This window comes from Hippocampus comes, unplaced genomic scaffold, assembly GCF_001891065.2.
Source record: "Hippocampus comes isolate QL1 unplaced genomic scaffold, H_comes_QL1_v1.1 scaffold203, whole genome shotgun sequence".
Lineage (NCBI taxonomy): Eukaryota > Metazoa > Chordata > Actinopteri > Syngnathiformes > Syngnathidae > Hippocampus > Hippocampus comes.
Window position 1 is genome coordinate 779,508 of NW_017805993.1, and position 16,161 is coordinate 795,668.

The following is a 16,161-nucleotide window of genomic DNA, read 5'->3' on the forward strand; positions in this document are numbered from 1 at the left end:
CACAGCAGATAAGTGGACCTACGCAGCACGTCATATGGTTAAGTCGATTAATCGATGAGGTCATAGATATCTTTTCAGCACAGAACAGCAGTCCCCAACCTTTTTTTGCGCTACAGACTTACTTCACTTCAATTATTTGGACTTACCGATACGGAAACAAACATAAACACATGCTTAATAATGTTACACTGAAGGTAGTTGTGATTAGTGGAAACATATGAGAGTGAAATAGTCACACAGATCAATAAATAAATCGCATGTGAATCAAAATTATGACACTACGCTGTGGCTTAGCTCAAGAAACAATACTCAAGAAGGTTTAGTGGTGTGTCCTAACATCTGGATTCGGCTTTAAAATGAAGATTAGATTAGTCCATTATTGCAATTAAAATCCAGTGAGTCATGATACGTTTTTAAGAATTGTTTGAAATATTTTATCACAGAATGAGAAACTGAGAATGATCTTCTGGAGTGTAAAATCAGATTTTTTATTTTTATTTTTTGTATTGTATTGTATTGTCTGGTTTCACCCCAGGATAGTGATTGCTTTTTATTTCAAGTTCAAGCGACCTGACTCAAATTAGCCTCATTGTATAATTTTGCTGTTCAGCTGCGTGTGCTCGCCGGGCTTCGAGGGCCAACGCTGCGAGGTGAACCCGGACGACTGCGAAGACAACGACTGCGAGAACAATGCCACCTGCGTTGACGGCATCAACAACTACACTTGTGTCTGTCCGCCCAACTACACAGGTAAGAGGAACACACCGACCTACCCTCTTTGTGCATTAAGTCAGGGTCATCGAGCAAGAACGTTATCTTCATTACGTTCAAAGTCAACAAAGGCCAGATTGACAGATGTCTCTAAAAGATTATCCTGAGCGATATCGTGCAATGTGTCAACAGTGCTTTATTTATTTAGTTTTTTAAAAATCTCTGTTATTCTATTTACATAGCTGCTGCACCTATCACACTTTAACATGCCCACCCCATACGAAAGACACATGTTAGGATTTCTACCCTTCCACACCATAGTCTCGTGAACATAATAGAAATGGACTGCTTAGTGGAAATGTGTCAAAAGTAAGTAAGTGACTTTTAGGTAACTTGGACTGTTTCCCCCTGAGAGTCCCTGCGCAAGTGCTTACTCACACAAAAATGGCCATTTAATAGCCAATTCAATAGCCGCTCCGCATTAACCCCATCGCTGCTCCTGAAGTAAGTTCGGGGCAGCAGAAAAAGAAGAGAGTGTGTGTACGTGCGAGAAGAAAACATAAAAATGTCATCGAATGAAAAGAGGTCGAGAAAGGGGTTGATAAAGTGAGCAGGAAAGATGTGTGAGAGAGGTGTAGAAAGTGGACAGGAGAGTCAAGCAACGCCAGGTGCTGAGTAAGGAGTTAGTTTTTTCTTTGTTAGCTTGACGCTGTCCTCTAAAGCACGCACGCGCACACACACACACACACACACACACACACACAAACGCGCGCACACACACACACACACACACACACACACACAGACAGAACACACACACACACACACACACACACACACACTACGTATGCTACTGGACCTCATTCAATACCCACACATAATGTCATTATATTTGTTGGCATGCAAAAGCCTTTCACGCTGCTAGCCACCTTTTTACGTATACACACACACACACACACACGCACACACAGAGCTAGCCAATAGTTCACTGCCCTGCGGTCCAATCATCAGTTGTCACTTTAAGACTTCACTTACTTACTCAGCCTTCACCAGCCCAGCCAATGCAGCTTTTACATTACAGTGGAACCTTGAATGCAATGCTTGCAATGACGATGGTTGATTGTGAAACCATTTTCTCCATAGGACATAATAGAAATAGAAATGATCCGTTCCAGCGTCACTGTTGTAAAACATTAATCGGTATTTCAGCAAATAGCTGAGGAGGGGCTGGAATTTGTAAATAGTGAAACGGCAGAGGTTCACTGTAAAGTCAAAGTTACAGGAAACTAGTTGTTTGCAGGCCGGTCGTAACCTCACACCTTATACAGTTGGTTCGACGTAAACCAAAGACCTCCTGTATCTGTCTTATCAAGCTTTACTACTGGAGTGGCCCTGGCATTGAGACTTGTAGACCACCACTCGTCTACTACTGTAATAGCAGGAAATTTTCAAGTAGATTATTCTGTAAAAATCTCTGGACCTAATAAAGACCCTTGTGGAACATCGCCAACATCGTTCAACAAGGAGTCCTCGTTTATGACACAGTTCTGTTGCTAGTTTTATCAGAAAGCCATGCAAACTGGTTTCCTGCTTTAGCCTCTCATTCTTTAATTTTCTCAAGTAGAAAATAATCTTCCCTCTCTCCCGTAAAGCAGACATGCTCAACAAAACAAATGTCAGTCTTTTAGTGTGAGGTTGGAAAAGGTCACATGGTCAACGAGAGGTAAGCCCCTCCAGAGATGTCAAACACATGAAGATCAGCGTGTAGTTTGTGAGGTAGACAGATGAAAGTGAGGGCTTTACGGAAAGGTCAGGGGGGCCATGATACTTAGACAGAAGATCCCACTGGGACTGTGAAGATCCAAGTTGAACTTCCTGTTGATTTTGGTCCTGGTGTAGTTTTCCTCTCACGTTCTGATAAAATAATATGCTTCACAGCCTTTCATAAGAAATAGGGACGTATTTTTATCTTTAATTCATCATCATGATGTACTTCACGCACATTTCATCTCATCTGGAGAACAAAATCATTTTTATGATCTCATTTAGTGGCTACATTGACTTAGTGTGTGAATTTTTGGTGACTAAAGGAAATGAAAGCAGTCTGCTCAGGAAAGCAAAGCACTAAATATGAATTATGTATGAAAAGATGAACATTTTCCTTTGCTTTTTGCTCTGTGTTACTTTGCTCCACAGTTACTTATTTTGTCAAGATGCCGGGATCCATACACATTTTTAACTTTGTATAGCAGCCAAACACAGATTCATGTTAATATTTTTTTTCCTGTTGTTTCCAGCTGATTCCAGAATGTGATTTACCAGCGAGGCTATAAAGGTCTTGGGAAAAGGCTGGTGGAGACAGACATGGTGGTGTGTGTGTGTGTGTGTGTGTGTGTGTGTGTGTGTGTGTGTGTGTTATCCTTCAACTTCCTGCAATTTCATTTTTGAGCAGTTCCCTGTGGTGTTGGGGGGGGGGTCAGGATTAGATTAAAACAGGCACAGAATGAAGACGAGAGTTTTAATGCCGTCGGAACGAGATAGTGGCCCATAAATTAGACCTCCCCTGCCCCACCCCGTTTCTGTCTCTTTATGTCTCCTCTTTGATTTATGCTCTGCTTTTATGTTAACAGATGTTGTAGAGCTGAGACGGATCTGCCTTAATCCCTCACATCGCATCGCAAATGTTTGTCTATGCCATATTTTAGTCCATCTACACGAATAGGAGATCATATTTCTCCCTCCCGCTGTCTCCAGGTGACCTTTGCGAAGAGGTGCTGGATCCCTGTCTTCCTGGTTTCGACCCCTGTGAGCACGATTCCAAGTGTGTCCACGTCGGTCGCAGTTACAGGTGGGTGACGGAGGGTGTAGGAAAAAAAAATGGTCTGTAGGGTGAATCAGAAAGCCGTGGAAAAAAAAAATGGGAAGGCATCTTTGATCATCTTATCTGATCGGTTCCCTCCCTTAAAGCGTTCCTGGGATATGTGGGAATGGGAAATATGCAAAAGGTCTGTATGGACACCCTCTTGAAATCATGCCCTGAGTCCTATTTTGACAAAAATAAATAATTGCTTTGCCTTTAACACCTGGATCTGGCCAACTCTCGTAAAATTGCCTACGTCCTTGGTTGAACACATCATTCTACTGTACCCATGAAATGGAAGTATTAATAAATCTAAAATAATCTATTTGGTTTTCCATGTTTTCTGGAAAACTGAAAAAAACAATCATCAGTATTAAAGGAAGGTGACGATCCTAACAAATCACCACCTCATCAGATTGACAATGGAAGTATTTCTTGATGGATGACCTTCAGCACCTTTGAGATTCACTTTCCCGTAACAATTAATAGTGACATTTTCAGTGTTGTTTTCATTCATTTTCATTTCATTTGTTTTTGCATTAGTTTAGTTTTCATTGAGTATTTTTTTGTGTGTGCAAGGTTTTAAAAATAACGGTATTTTCACGGTAGGAATTGAGTCGTAGAAACTCAACGAAAATATTACTTTAAAAACATTTTTAAAACACATCCACAAATCAAATACAGGTATTATACAACAGTGCACTTTCCGTCCCTTGTTGGCCAATTTTCCAGCTTCTAAAGTAAATTTGTCATTTGAATTCCTGTTGAGAAGTATTCCACACGTAACACGACAAGCCACTTGCTTTTATCTGTGAGTCTTAATGTCAAATTGGATGATGGACGGATGGTCAGACTTACAGACACTTAAACCTGGGTGTACTGCATAATAGTATTATTATTGTTAGTATTATTTTCATATATGAGCCAAATGTGGAGGCCAGTGCTCCAGTTTTAAATTGGTCTCTGATCGGCCTCAAAAAACTGCCGAAGGAGATATGCTTCAAAATGTTGAATGTTGGCGCCGATAATTAGCCCATCCAATAATCGGTTGGTCCCTCCTTCACTGTAATACAAATATTGAATCTTTGTTCATCTGTCTATGCCTGCGATGTACAATGACAGGTACAACAATTAAATGCTCATCCACGAGATGGCAAAATTAACCTGTGGCTTCATCTCTTGCCATTCCGACGACAAAATACAGTCAAAGTTTCGTGTTTAACAGAACAGGCCCACATTCCACACTTGAGTCCATTTGAGGTTAAACTGTTCCGACATTTTGACATTTGCGGCTCTTTAGATCGCATCCAATAATAATGGCGGCCACATTTCTGCAGGTGTGAGTGTTTGCCAGGCTACGTGGGCCATTTTTGTGAGCAAGACTACAACGACTGTCTGGAGAATAAGTGTCAACATGGCGCTGAGTGCGTGGATGCTGTCAACGGCTACACGTGTGTGTGCAAGGAGGGCTTCAGGTAAGAGATGTGATCGCTACACACACACACACACACACACACACCTGGAGGAGACACAGATGGCCATGGAGCCACTTGACCGCCTTTAAACGATGTCGGTGTGCTTGTGACAGATGCGGTATATTTACGCAGAGGCAAGAGCAGTCTTGTGAAAATTCGGTGATGTTTAAAAGAGGAAACTTGTCGAGGAAGATAGGGGGAAATACATCAGGAATATTTTGTTTTTTTAGTGTTGTGGTATGAATGGGGGAGATCTCAATGCACCATCAGTCTAGCTCCAAAAAACAAATTTCATATGAATTCTGTTTTGAATTTATATCTTGCCTTAGTCATATTTAAGTCTTGTATTAGGTTATTTATACTCTTGGGTATGCTATTTATTAAACATTGTATTACATTCCTTTGAGTATGACGGTAGTGAACTAATAAACTCGCCAGCAAGGAGCAGTTTGGCAGATAGTGACCAATTCTTAAAACAAAAACAAAAGAGACTTCAAGCTGTTTAATACCACCCCCTGTTGAAGTTTGTGGGTGTTATTAAACAACCGCATAACTTTGCCTTCAAGAAAGCTAGCCTAATGCGAACACACAATGCAAAAAACCATAGACGGGCGAGCATCTATGTGGTGGTGTTAGAATGCTTCAAGCAACTGATATCTGAACACAAATCATGCAACAGCACATGTAGATGTCAATATTACAATACTCACAAGCATATATTGTTTATCCTCTGCAAAGAACAGATAATGTTACTGCGGCTCACTGAGTCAATCACCGTAGTTGTGAAACGCTTTGTTTGGGTTTGCACGACTGTGTTATGCTTGCCTTACTGTGGCCAAGTGGTACTCACCAGCAGGTGCTGCAATGAATTAAATCATGGGTCATATTCTGAAGATGTCAAAGTATAATTTCCAAAACATCCCTTTGACGACGTCCTTGTCCTTCCAGTGGCTTGTTCTGCGAGAATCCCCCGCCCATGATTTTGCTGCAGACCAGCCCGTGTGACCAGAGCGAGTGCCAAAACAGTGCCCAATGCCTGCTGGTGGCTGGCGAACCTGTCTGCCGCTGCATGCCCGGCTTCTACGGCAACAAATGTGATAAAATGGCCACCGTTCACTTCCTGGGGCGAGAGGCGTACGTGGAGCTCCCGGGCGCAAAGTTACGCCCCAATGTTCACATTTCATTCCAGGTATGCTTGTATGTTTTTTTTTTTTTTTTGTTTTGTTTTTTTTTTTTTTTGTTGGTTTTTTTTATGGGGTTATTTTTAATTATTCTGAGCACTGTTGTTTATTTTTAGTTCATTATTTTTCATTATTCATTATTTTGTTATATTTCTCAAAATGAATGTTTATTTACCCAAAAGTGAGCAACATTTTTCTTGGAAAAAAGAATGTGTTTGGGTAGTCATAGTCAAACTTGAACAACTCAAGGGGGGTTTTGTAAAAAATTTTTTTCAGTCATTTTGAAAAACATGAATACATGTGTACCTATTATGTGTCATCCAATTATTTAAAATACTGTTTTGCTTTGGTATTTTTGCATTTTTTTATTTCCAGGTACTTGTATTTTGTATGATAACCTACTATTTTTAATGTGGTAATTGATCGTTCTGCGGGTTAAAATTTAAAAGTTAAAAAAAAAATTACAAAATGCATACTATAGTATTAATTGGTGTTGAATTCATGTTTGCTTTTTCAATTTGAGAAATTAAAAAAAAAAAACATGAATAACACATTATGTAATAATTTCAACTAATGTATTTTAAAATTATGATTGTTTTTTTATTCTATTTTAAAAATTAAAATCATATTGGTTCATTTAAAATATTTTTTATTAATCTGCAGCGGCAGATGTCATTTTTATGAAGACAAAATGCATTGATTACGCGTCATGTTATGTTCTGGTTCAAATTTCGATAAACTTTTACGTTTTAAAATACTGGCCTTTATAATTTCACTTTCTATCAACGTAATCGTGAGGATGATTAAATCACAGCAGGTCACTTTGAATATCACTGTTGTGCGTGAGAAACAGATATACCTGTACAGGAATATGGTTCGGATGTGCAACGTGTAAAACATCAAATGTAGCTTTGAAACTCTCAAATTGAATCTACATCTGCAACATGCTGCATCCAAGACATGCTGTGCTCTCTCTCCCTCTGACGCACGCACACTCATACATACACTTTACAGTACAATTTCCATTGTGGACTGTTCTGGACATCGAAAAGACGAATCCCAATTGAGGCATATTTTCCTGCTGCCTTTTTTGAAGGCACGAGATCATGCAGCGAGACTGACAGAAAGCACAAAAGTAGAACACTTATGTTTAACACCTGCGCGAACGTGTGCTTCCACCTTCCCGCCAGCAGCTTTTCACTTTTCAATGCCAAAGCTGTTAAATCTGCCTCAAAAGTCCTCCACTGTAAGAGGAAAGGGGGAAGTGAGGGTGGGAGCGCATTGACAGCTCTTCATAAATCACTCTCTACTTGTTCCCTTTTTAACACGTTCTCCCACTCTTTTTCTCGTTATCATCCAACCGTTGTTCATATCTCTCTCTCTCTCTCTCTCTCTCTCTCTCTCTCTCTCTCTCTCTCTCTCTCTCTCTCTCTCTCTTTCCCTCTATCTCTCTGTCTCTCTATCTCTCTGTCTCTGTCTTCTTTCCAGAATCTTGTTAGCAGCTGTGGCCTTGGCCGAGCTCCATGGTAAAGCTACAGTGTTAAGTGTTTGGCCTCCCGCAGCCATATGGCCACCTGTTAGGCTGCATCAGCACGATGTTCCTGGCGGCCATTGCAGCCCCATTTGTCCGAAACTTTGTGTTACGATTGATTTTTGGGTCTTTTTATTTCATTTTTTTTAATGTCTGTCTTCAAGTCTTGTTACGTTTTCTGACAATGTAGCGCGACCATGACGGGCCGTGGCTGGATAGGAGGGCTGCAGCAGCTATCGACCATTCTTAGAATCAAGTATTTTATACATTGTTCCATCGATTATTCAGCTTTGCTTTACTAAGCAAAATAACACATGCATGCAAGGTGCAAGTATTAGGTTACTCCAATTGGGGAATCCTGACTCATGTTCAACTGTAGTGTCTATGACTTTGAGAGTGTATGGCTTCAAAAGGCCCCCATCCTTGCCTGGGGAGTGATGTGGATTTCAACCAATGAGAGTTTAGAGATGGTGGGCTGTCAATGCAGGCTGAGCGTTGAGTGACAACGTGAGTTGTTGCCATCGGCAGCTTGTGTATGAATGCGCATATTACCGTGGTTATTTTCTAACTGCTCAAACTCGCGTGCATGCTGGGATGGTGAGGTAGCAACATACATTGCTAGCATAACTTGTTCACGGGGATAGAATATTGCCAAAAATGAAATGTTTTCGGTTTATGTTTTGGGGAATGTACAAAATATACAACCAATTCCAGTTCCTTCATTTTAACTTCCGGAGTTAAGAAACGTGGTGAGAAACTCTTGCTTTGTTTGCCAGAACCTATGTTACCACTTTTCCACCCCCCCCCCAAAAAAAAAAACTTGCAACATGCAGTAAGTATAACTCCCAATTATTTTTGCAAAGGGGTAACTTTCTTACAATTTCCACCTAAATTCTCTCCAAAGCATGTCCAGAGATAAGAGACACCCTTGTTATCGCCATGAGGGAGGTTTTCTGGGCTTTTCATTCTGCTAGGCAGCTGTGTAATTTGGAGTGTTTTATTCTATTTGTGCACCATTATTGACCCAAATTATCTCAGTGGCCGTACATTATCGAGCGGTTTGTCCTGTCACACATGGCAGATTTTGTGCGATGCGCTGTCAGAATAATGCATGAGGTACAGGAATGATGTGTAAATCGTGTTGTGTGTCTCCCCCTCAGGTGGCCACCGACAAAGACAATGGTATTTTGTTTTATAAGGAGGACCACGACCCCTTGGCTGTGGAACTGTATCAAGGTCACATTCGACTCATCTATGACATGGCAAGCTATCCTCCCACGACAGTGTACAGGTAGGGCGCACTCCAAGGTAGTCCCTGTAAAGTTGAAATAAATGTCTTGTAATTTTGACATACCATGGAGGAAACTATTGTAGCAATCCTGCCAAATTTAAATGCAAATAAATAAATATAACTAAATTTGAAAAATCGCAGAGTATGTCAAGTGAGGCTTCCTAGCCATTTTTTCCCCCACTAGAACACTGAATGCGTCGAACCGCACCCCAACGAAACATGAATGCTATTTTGTCAAGAAACCTTGGTATACCTACACGTTTAAGCCATGGAAAAAAAAATTCTGGGATTTATCCTTCTTTCTACGCTGCAATGAAACGTGCTAGCCAACAGCTAGCTTGCGAGCTAACATCTCAAGAGCCTCTCAGCCGGCACGTTCATGGTGGGCTCAACCGAGGCGCCTCTTACTCGCTTGGTTGTTTAAATAAGAACACCAAGCTATTTTGTGGCATCCAGGGAAGATTAATTTTTGGGTGCTGGCAAAGCAAGCTAACCAGCTAACTGCACACTATCATGGTAGAAATGAATCACTCATATTTACTCCAGACTAACATCATCTAGAGTTCAGATTTAGATTTCATTGTATATTTAACATTTACCGTTATGATTCATGCAGTTATTTTCAGCATAGACCGCTTTAAAACGGCCGTAAGATACCAAAGAGTCATAAATAACTCATATAGTCAAGGTTACAATTTCAATTGGGCTTTGACTTTGTGGACTTTTCAGTAGCTGCTGAATCAGCCGCGCACGCTAATCCACAGACTGATTCTTCCCAGTGCACATACAGACTCACAGATCCGTATCGGAGTGCTTCCCTTTATAAACAAACACCAACTCCCCAAAATTCCACCGTAATCCCGACGAGACGGTCATAGGCCCAAGAGAAAGGTATCAAAATTCTTTGGAGGTGAGACTTCAAACGGTCCGCACAAGAGACTCCATTCAAGTGTGTTAGCCACCCTTAAGCCTTTTGGATATTGTACAAAAAGATACATTGACATTTTCATAGAATTTGACATTCCATCGTAATTTGCAGGAAGCGAGATGATAATCCAAGATAACACTTCTACACTTACTAAATTGACTGGAACATCAACAGTACAAAAAAAAAAAAGAGGGGGCGAAAAAAAACGACTGAAATAGTTTTGGAGAAGTCCAACCTACTTCAAGGGGAGAGGAGGTGATGGACCAAAGATGAAAATACGCACATTTAGAGCGTGTCCCTCTTAAAAAACATCAGCAGCCTTTGGTTTTAGTTCTTCCCCATGCCAAGTTCAAGTTGAGAATGTCAAATTGAGACTGTCTTTTCCCAATGATTAGCAGGCATAGACTATAAAATTAGCCAGAGGGATGTCAACAATTGATTTTGAACGCGACTAATCATGTAGCCTTATTCAAAACAAAGACGTGAAACCAAGCACCGAATAAAAATCAAGTGAGCCGTCTAGTCATACTTTTATATAATCGGACACTTTTTGGAAACCAACGGAGGCTGTCGGGAATGTTTTGCTTCTCTTGCACAAACCACGATTGTACCTTAACCTTAGCAAAAATGCTTGGTTCAAACCAAACCGTGTTGACCGACCGCGCATTTTTTCACTCAAGGCCTTTTCACCGTATGGCCTCATAAAACATTCAAATTGTTCCTTGTTGATCGTTTTACTGCTCAAACTTACATATGTGTGGTGTCGGCTTATCAAAACCAATACAGTACTTTCACTGGAGGACAAACTTTTCCCACTTCGTAGAATGCGTGATGAGCATAAATGTGTGTGGTGCACTCGTTGCACTGAGTTTTATGAAACATTTACTTTTATAGACATAAAAGTGCAGTCACCTTACATTAATGGGATGAGGATTTATTGCTCAAAGACATTGGTGTCTACGTTTTTTTTTGTTTTTTTTTTGGCAGTACAAGCTTAAATTATCCATCCACTTTCCTTAAGCTTATCCTTTTCAAGGCCACAGCAGGGGGTTGGAGCCTATAACCGCTGAGTTTGTGCAACAAGCATAAAGGCATTAAATCATTTTGGTAAAATACAGTTCCAACATTTTTGGCTATCGGCAAACTCATTGAAAAAACAATATACCAGATGTACAGGAATAGTTCTTACTGGTGTAGGGTCCCATAGACGTCGTTAATTGTAACACAGTGAATGTGAAGGCCGTTTTCACAGCAGGTCGCAGCAAAATCCGAGCAATTAAAATTTTCTTCTTAGGCACGCGTCTTCTGGACTGCTTATCTTCATTCGGGTAGCAGGGTGAACCGGAGCCTATCCCAGCTAGCTTTGAGTGAGAAGCACATTACACCCTGGATTGAGCGCCGGTCAAACGGAGGTCACATTCAGACAAACAAGAACATTTACATGCATGACTTTTGACAGTTCATGGCCTTCAATGAATTCAACATGCAATTTTCTTGGACACGCCCGACCAAAATATGCAACTGAATCTTGAAAATCTTCATTGAGTCAGGTCGTCTTGTTTTATTCCACAAGATGTGACAGGACTGGTGTCACTAATGATATTTCAAACAGAAAACTTCCAAGTCTTCTCTTCATTGTGGGCCAAGATGATCAGCCAACAAGGAGATCCTGCGGCGTTTGTTTTCGACAGTTCCTAGCTAAGAAGAACCGACATGGCTCTATACAATATTTTTTTCTTCTTTCCTAAGCTCAAGAGAGTCACCAAGGTGACTCAATTCTGGGACCTTTCTGACACACATTGTAGCTGCCGGCAGTAAAGCAAGTGGGGCCCAAGACTTTAGTCAGTTGCTTTATATCCGCCGAGAGAATAGTTACAGGGACATTAGCCTTTCTAGAGCAGCAGGCGTTGAGATACTTAGATGGATGGACAAAAGCCCGAGACTATTACAGATTCAAATGTGTGGAAGAGGTGGTCCAACAGGGGGGAGTGATGAAAGCAGATGATTAAGTGCTGGGATGACGGAGTGATGGAGCACACCAGGGAGGGTGGGGGAGTCAACCACAGACCGAGTCTTGACCATTATCCTTGTCGACTCTCATTAGCGTGACATGGGCCACGCCTGTTCGGCCAAAAGGCAGATGAGAGATACAAAAGGAAGCAGCGATGGGCACTGGAAATGGACCTACAAACAAAGCAGCTTTGCCATAAAGGAGTAATAGTACAGTCTTGGGTCCATTTGTCTCATCGGGGCCCACTGACATCCCTGCCTCTGAAAACATGTTTCACGTTGATTTTCAACATGTGAGTGAGCCCACAAACCACGATCACGAATGGCCAGGTGTGTTCTGATTGCCCCCAAAGTAAGTTGTGTACTTTAGATCAGTGTTTTTCAAACACCTTGCCGTGGTACATTGCCAGGTGTGCCGAGGGAAAATATCCAATTTGTATGCCTGTGCGGTCTATCACCCAGAAAGTAATCATGTAGTACCCTCCCATACCACTAGGGAGCAGCAACAGCTAGCCAATTGCCTTGTGTTTCGACCATTAGAGACAAGCGAATTTGTGCCGCATGAATGCAGGACGACAGTGATAAATATCAAAGATTATAAAATACTTTTTTCTTTGTGCTCATTTGATTCCAATTCAAGCTGTTATAACGTCATTCTTCAATGTTAAAAACGGTTATAGTAACAATATAACACGTTAAATGTTCAAATAAGCGCTTTTTTTTTTTCACATTTTCAGCTAGTGGTGTGCCGCAAGATTTTTACAATGAAAGAAGTGTGCCTTGGCTCAAAAAAGTTTGAAAAACACTGCTTTAGATGACCAACAAAGTACACCATACACAACGAGATCTCCACTGACAATCGCGAGTCTCCAACACCAAACTAGGTATCTCTTGTCATACCAACTAGGAGAAATAAAGGCGGAAATTTCTTAAATACATCCCGATTATCTGTATATGTGTACTCTGCTTTAGAGGCAACTAATGGGTGTCGTATCAGTGATTAGTTAATTCATCACTTAACCCTTTCAGGGACAGCGGTTACTACAGTGGACGGCTTATCATGTTATCAGGTTACAGGGTGCATGAAAGGGTTAAGGTGTGTCAATATTCGTTTTGTCGATATTCCTCCAAGTTGAGGCAGTTGATATTTATTGAATTGAACAGTCTGTCTCCACATTACTCACTATTCAGCAGTTTGGAGGCAGCCGCGGCCCAACGTCAACCCTTCACCGCAATCCGCTGTGTATTTCTTACCGCCTGCCATTTTTTTGATTACATGAGTCTGATCAGCCCAAATCCTATCTGCCCCAATTTGAACAAAAATGACTACTTGAACACAGTGAAAACCTCAACGCCGCGTGGGACGGCGCAAGTTTTGCCGCCGCCGCAATCTGAGGTCAGTGCTTTGGCATCAAGAAAAAAAAAAAAAAGCAAGAGAGCGGCACTTTGGAGACGTTTCGCGATGAGGGGCTCCAATGCAGACTTTGGCTGACAAAACTTGGCGTCATCTCATCTGGCTTGTAAACGGATGTAAACAAACGCTTGGCTTTTACACTCATAACAGACGACCATGTCATCAAATGAAAGCATGTCTGGGGAGGAGTTGGGCAAATTTGAGAGGATGATGTCTTCCTTTGCTAAATCGAAGTTTATCAATCGCAACACCGCGACACAGTATTGAAGATTTTTTGTTGTTGTTGAACTTTATCTGTTGCTGAACTCTGAGCTGTCATTGAAATCTGTAATTTGGAGCATACTTACATTTCAGAATCATATTCCTGCCCCCCCACCCCCCAAAAAAAATTTGCCGACACCACACACACCACCAGGCCCCGCCTCTTAAAGGCACATCAAACACACAGACTCAACACGGACAGGAGTGGCTCTACAATTTTTAACTTTTGTTTTAAATTTTTTTTTGCGTGTTCAAATACAAAGTGTAAAAGTTCTCACGATGAACAGAGGTTGACAGTGGAAATTGATTGAAAGCATGAAAACAAAGAAGCGATTGCCTGATAGTGATCAAGACAATGGAAGAAAAGTCGTCCAAATGCTTTCACTCGCTTTGTGTCAGATTAAATTGTTTATGCGACGTGTGTGTGTGTGTGTGTGTGTGTGTGTGTGTGTGTGTGTGTGTGTGTGTGTGTGTGCATACGTGTGTGTGTGCGCGTGTGTGTGTGTGCGCGTGTGTGTGTGTGTGTGTGTGTGCGTGTGTGTGTGTGCGCGCGTCCGCGTGTGGGTGTGTCGCGCGTACGTGTGTGTGTGTGTGTGCGTGTGCGTGTGCGTGTGTGTGTGCATACATGCGTGCGTGCGTGTGTGCGTGCCTGTGTATGAGAATGCGTTTGTTGTATGCTAATGCGCTGCCCTTTACTAAATGCCACACTAATCTCTCATCAGGTCAGACAGAATGTGTCTACCTGTACTGTTGTTACTCAACAGCCTGCTACAGACGGTTGAAGGAAGGAGGGGGCGGAGTTTCGGATAGCATTGGATCTTTCACAGCAGCTTCGTTTGTACTTCTATTTTTTATTATTTTTTTTAGCTTAATTTTTAGAGCAAGTTTTTGGTTTGATCAATTCTTCAGTTTTTCATAAATGCTTTGTTTTAGTTGTTTTTAATTAGTTTTAATGTTAGCTTCTCTTTTTTTTTTTTATAAATAGTGTTTGTTGAGTGCAGGATTAAAGAAAAAAAGGTCACAAAATATTTTGCACTAAAGTTCTAAAACTAAACTTCTAAACTAAAATTCTCAAACAACTGGTACACCCTCTGTCCTTTTTTAAAAAAAAAAAAAAAGCTTCTCACCCTCTGTCCCAAAAATGAGCGTCTCTCCCAGGGAACGGTCCATCCCTGCAAATTTGTAACACGTATGCATTACAAAATAGTTTGTCCGTGTAATATATTAAAAACCTCGACATTATATTACAAGCAACATTTAAGACGAATGTGAAAACTGTTTGAAAAAAACACAATTTCATTGCATCTTAAAATGTCAATAGCGCTCAAGGTTTTTATTTTACTGTACATTCATAGATTTTTTTTTCGTGGTCCAATCATCGGGAACGAATATTGGCCAAAAGACATTACTTGAACATTCTCGGTTTAAAACATTCACAGGGAATCCAAATATTCAGATGGCCAAACCTTGGATTCAAGTCCTCGGAAAACAGGGTGTTCAGTTCTTCGCGAAACTGCATCAAACGGCCACCATTGTGACTTTTCGACAAAACCAGCTTTAATGAAAAGAGGAGTGGAAAAAAAACTGAAAAGAAAAGAGCAAAGCAGCTGTGCAGTCTCGGCAACAACTAATTGAGGTTACCACGGCAATACGGGACTAGCTTGCATGTCTGCTCCATGTCACTGTAATCAGCTCGGGCTGCTCACACACACACACACACACACACACACACACACACACACACACACACACACACACACACACACACACACTCTGACTCGCTTGTTTGCACAGGCAAACAAGCATTTCATGAAATCCAGCTATTTATTCATATATAATCAACAAATCCATTCTCGGAAAACAACATTGCCACCTAATTGGATTGAACAGTTTGTAAGTGGACCTAATCCAAATATATATTTTGTGAGGCTGTTTGAAATAAAGTCAATTACTTGTAATTGCATCCGGCCTGCGTGTAATTCGTTTATGGTTTTAAGAAAGTAAATTCTCCTACCCCGCCCCCATATGTGTGTACAGTGAAACTCCTCTACAACGAAATCATGTTTGCAGCAAGAAATTTTTCACAACGGGGTTTTTCACTGTAGCAAATTTGATCTCAGATGTAAGCACACACACACCCACACACACAAACGTATGTGTACACGCACACACAAACGTTTGTGTACTCTATTTTTATTCCAATAGTACATAAGTATGAGCACACACTTATTTGACACTTCATATTGTCAGTGTAGAAAGAAAAAAAGGGAAAGAAATTGCGAAATTTACGATCAGCATTCACTTTCACTTACATCAATTTCTTGGAAAATGTCTTTTATTTTGCTTGCTCCGTCTTTCATTTTGATCACTTTTACCCTCTCTTCCAGCATCAGAGCTCTTCTTGTCTTAGCTGCTTGACATCAAAAGGTCCGTTTTGTAGCCATTTTAGCAATGCAACGTCCATCCTCGTCTGAATCTAACAATAACAAATACTTCCTG

General features: G+C 41.0%; 1 protein-coding gene across 3 annotated transcripts in view; it reads left to right on the forward strand.

Moving 5' to 3' along the window:
* The window catches only part of slit3 (slit homolog 3 (Drosophila)), a 254,024-nt gene that overhangs the window by 226,301 nt on the left and 11,562 nt on the right, over positions 1-16,161 (forward strand). For all 3 annotated transcript variants that reach the window (XM_019892240.1, XM_019892239.1, XM_019892241.1), the window contains 5 exons: positions 611-750; positions 3,466-3,559; positions 4,909-5,046; positions 5,995-6,235; positions 8,919-9,049. In XM_019892240.1, the coding sequence (XP_019747799.1) occupies positions 611-750; positions 3,466-3,559; positions 4,909-5,046; positions 5,995-6,235; positions 8,919-9,049 (744 nt within the window). The remainder of the gene's footprint in view (positions 1-610; positions 751-3,465; positions 3,560-4,908; positions 5,047-5,994; positions 6,236-8,918; positions 9,050-16,161) is intronic.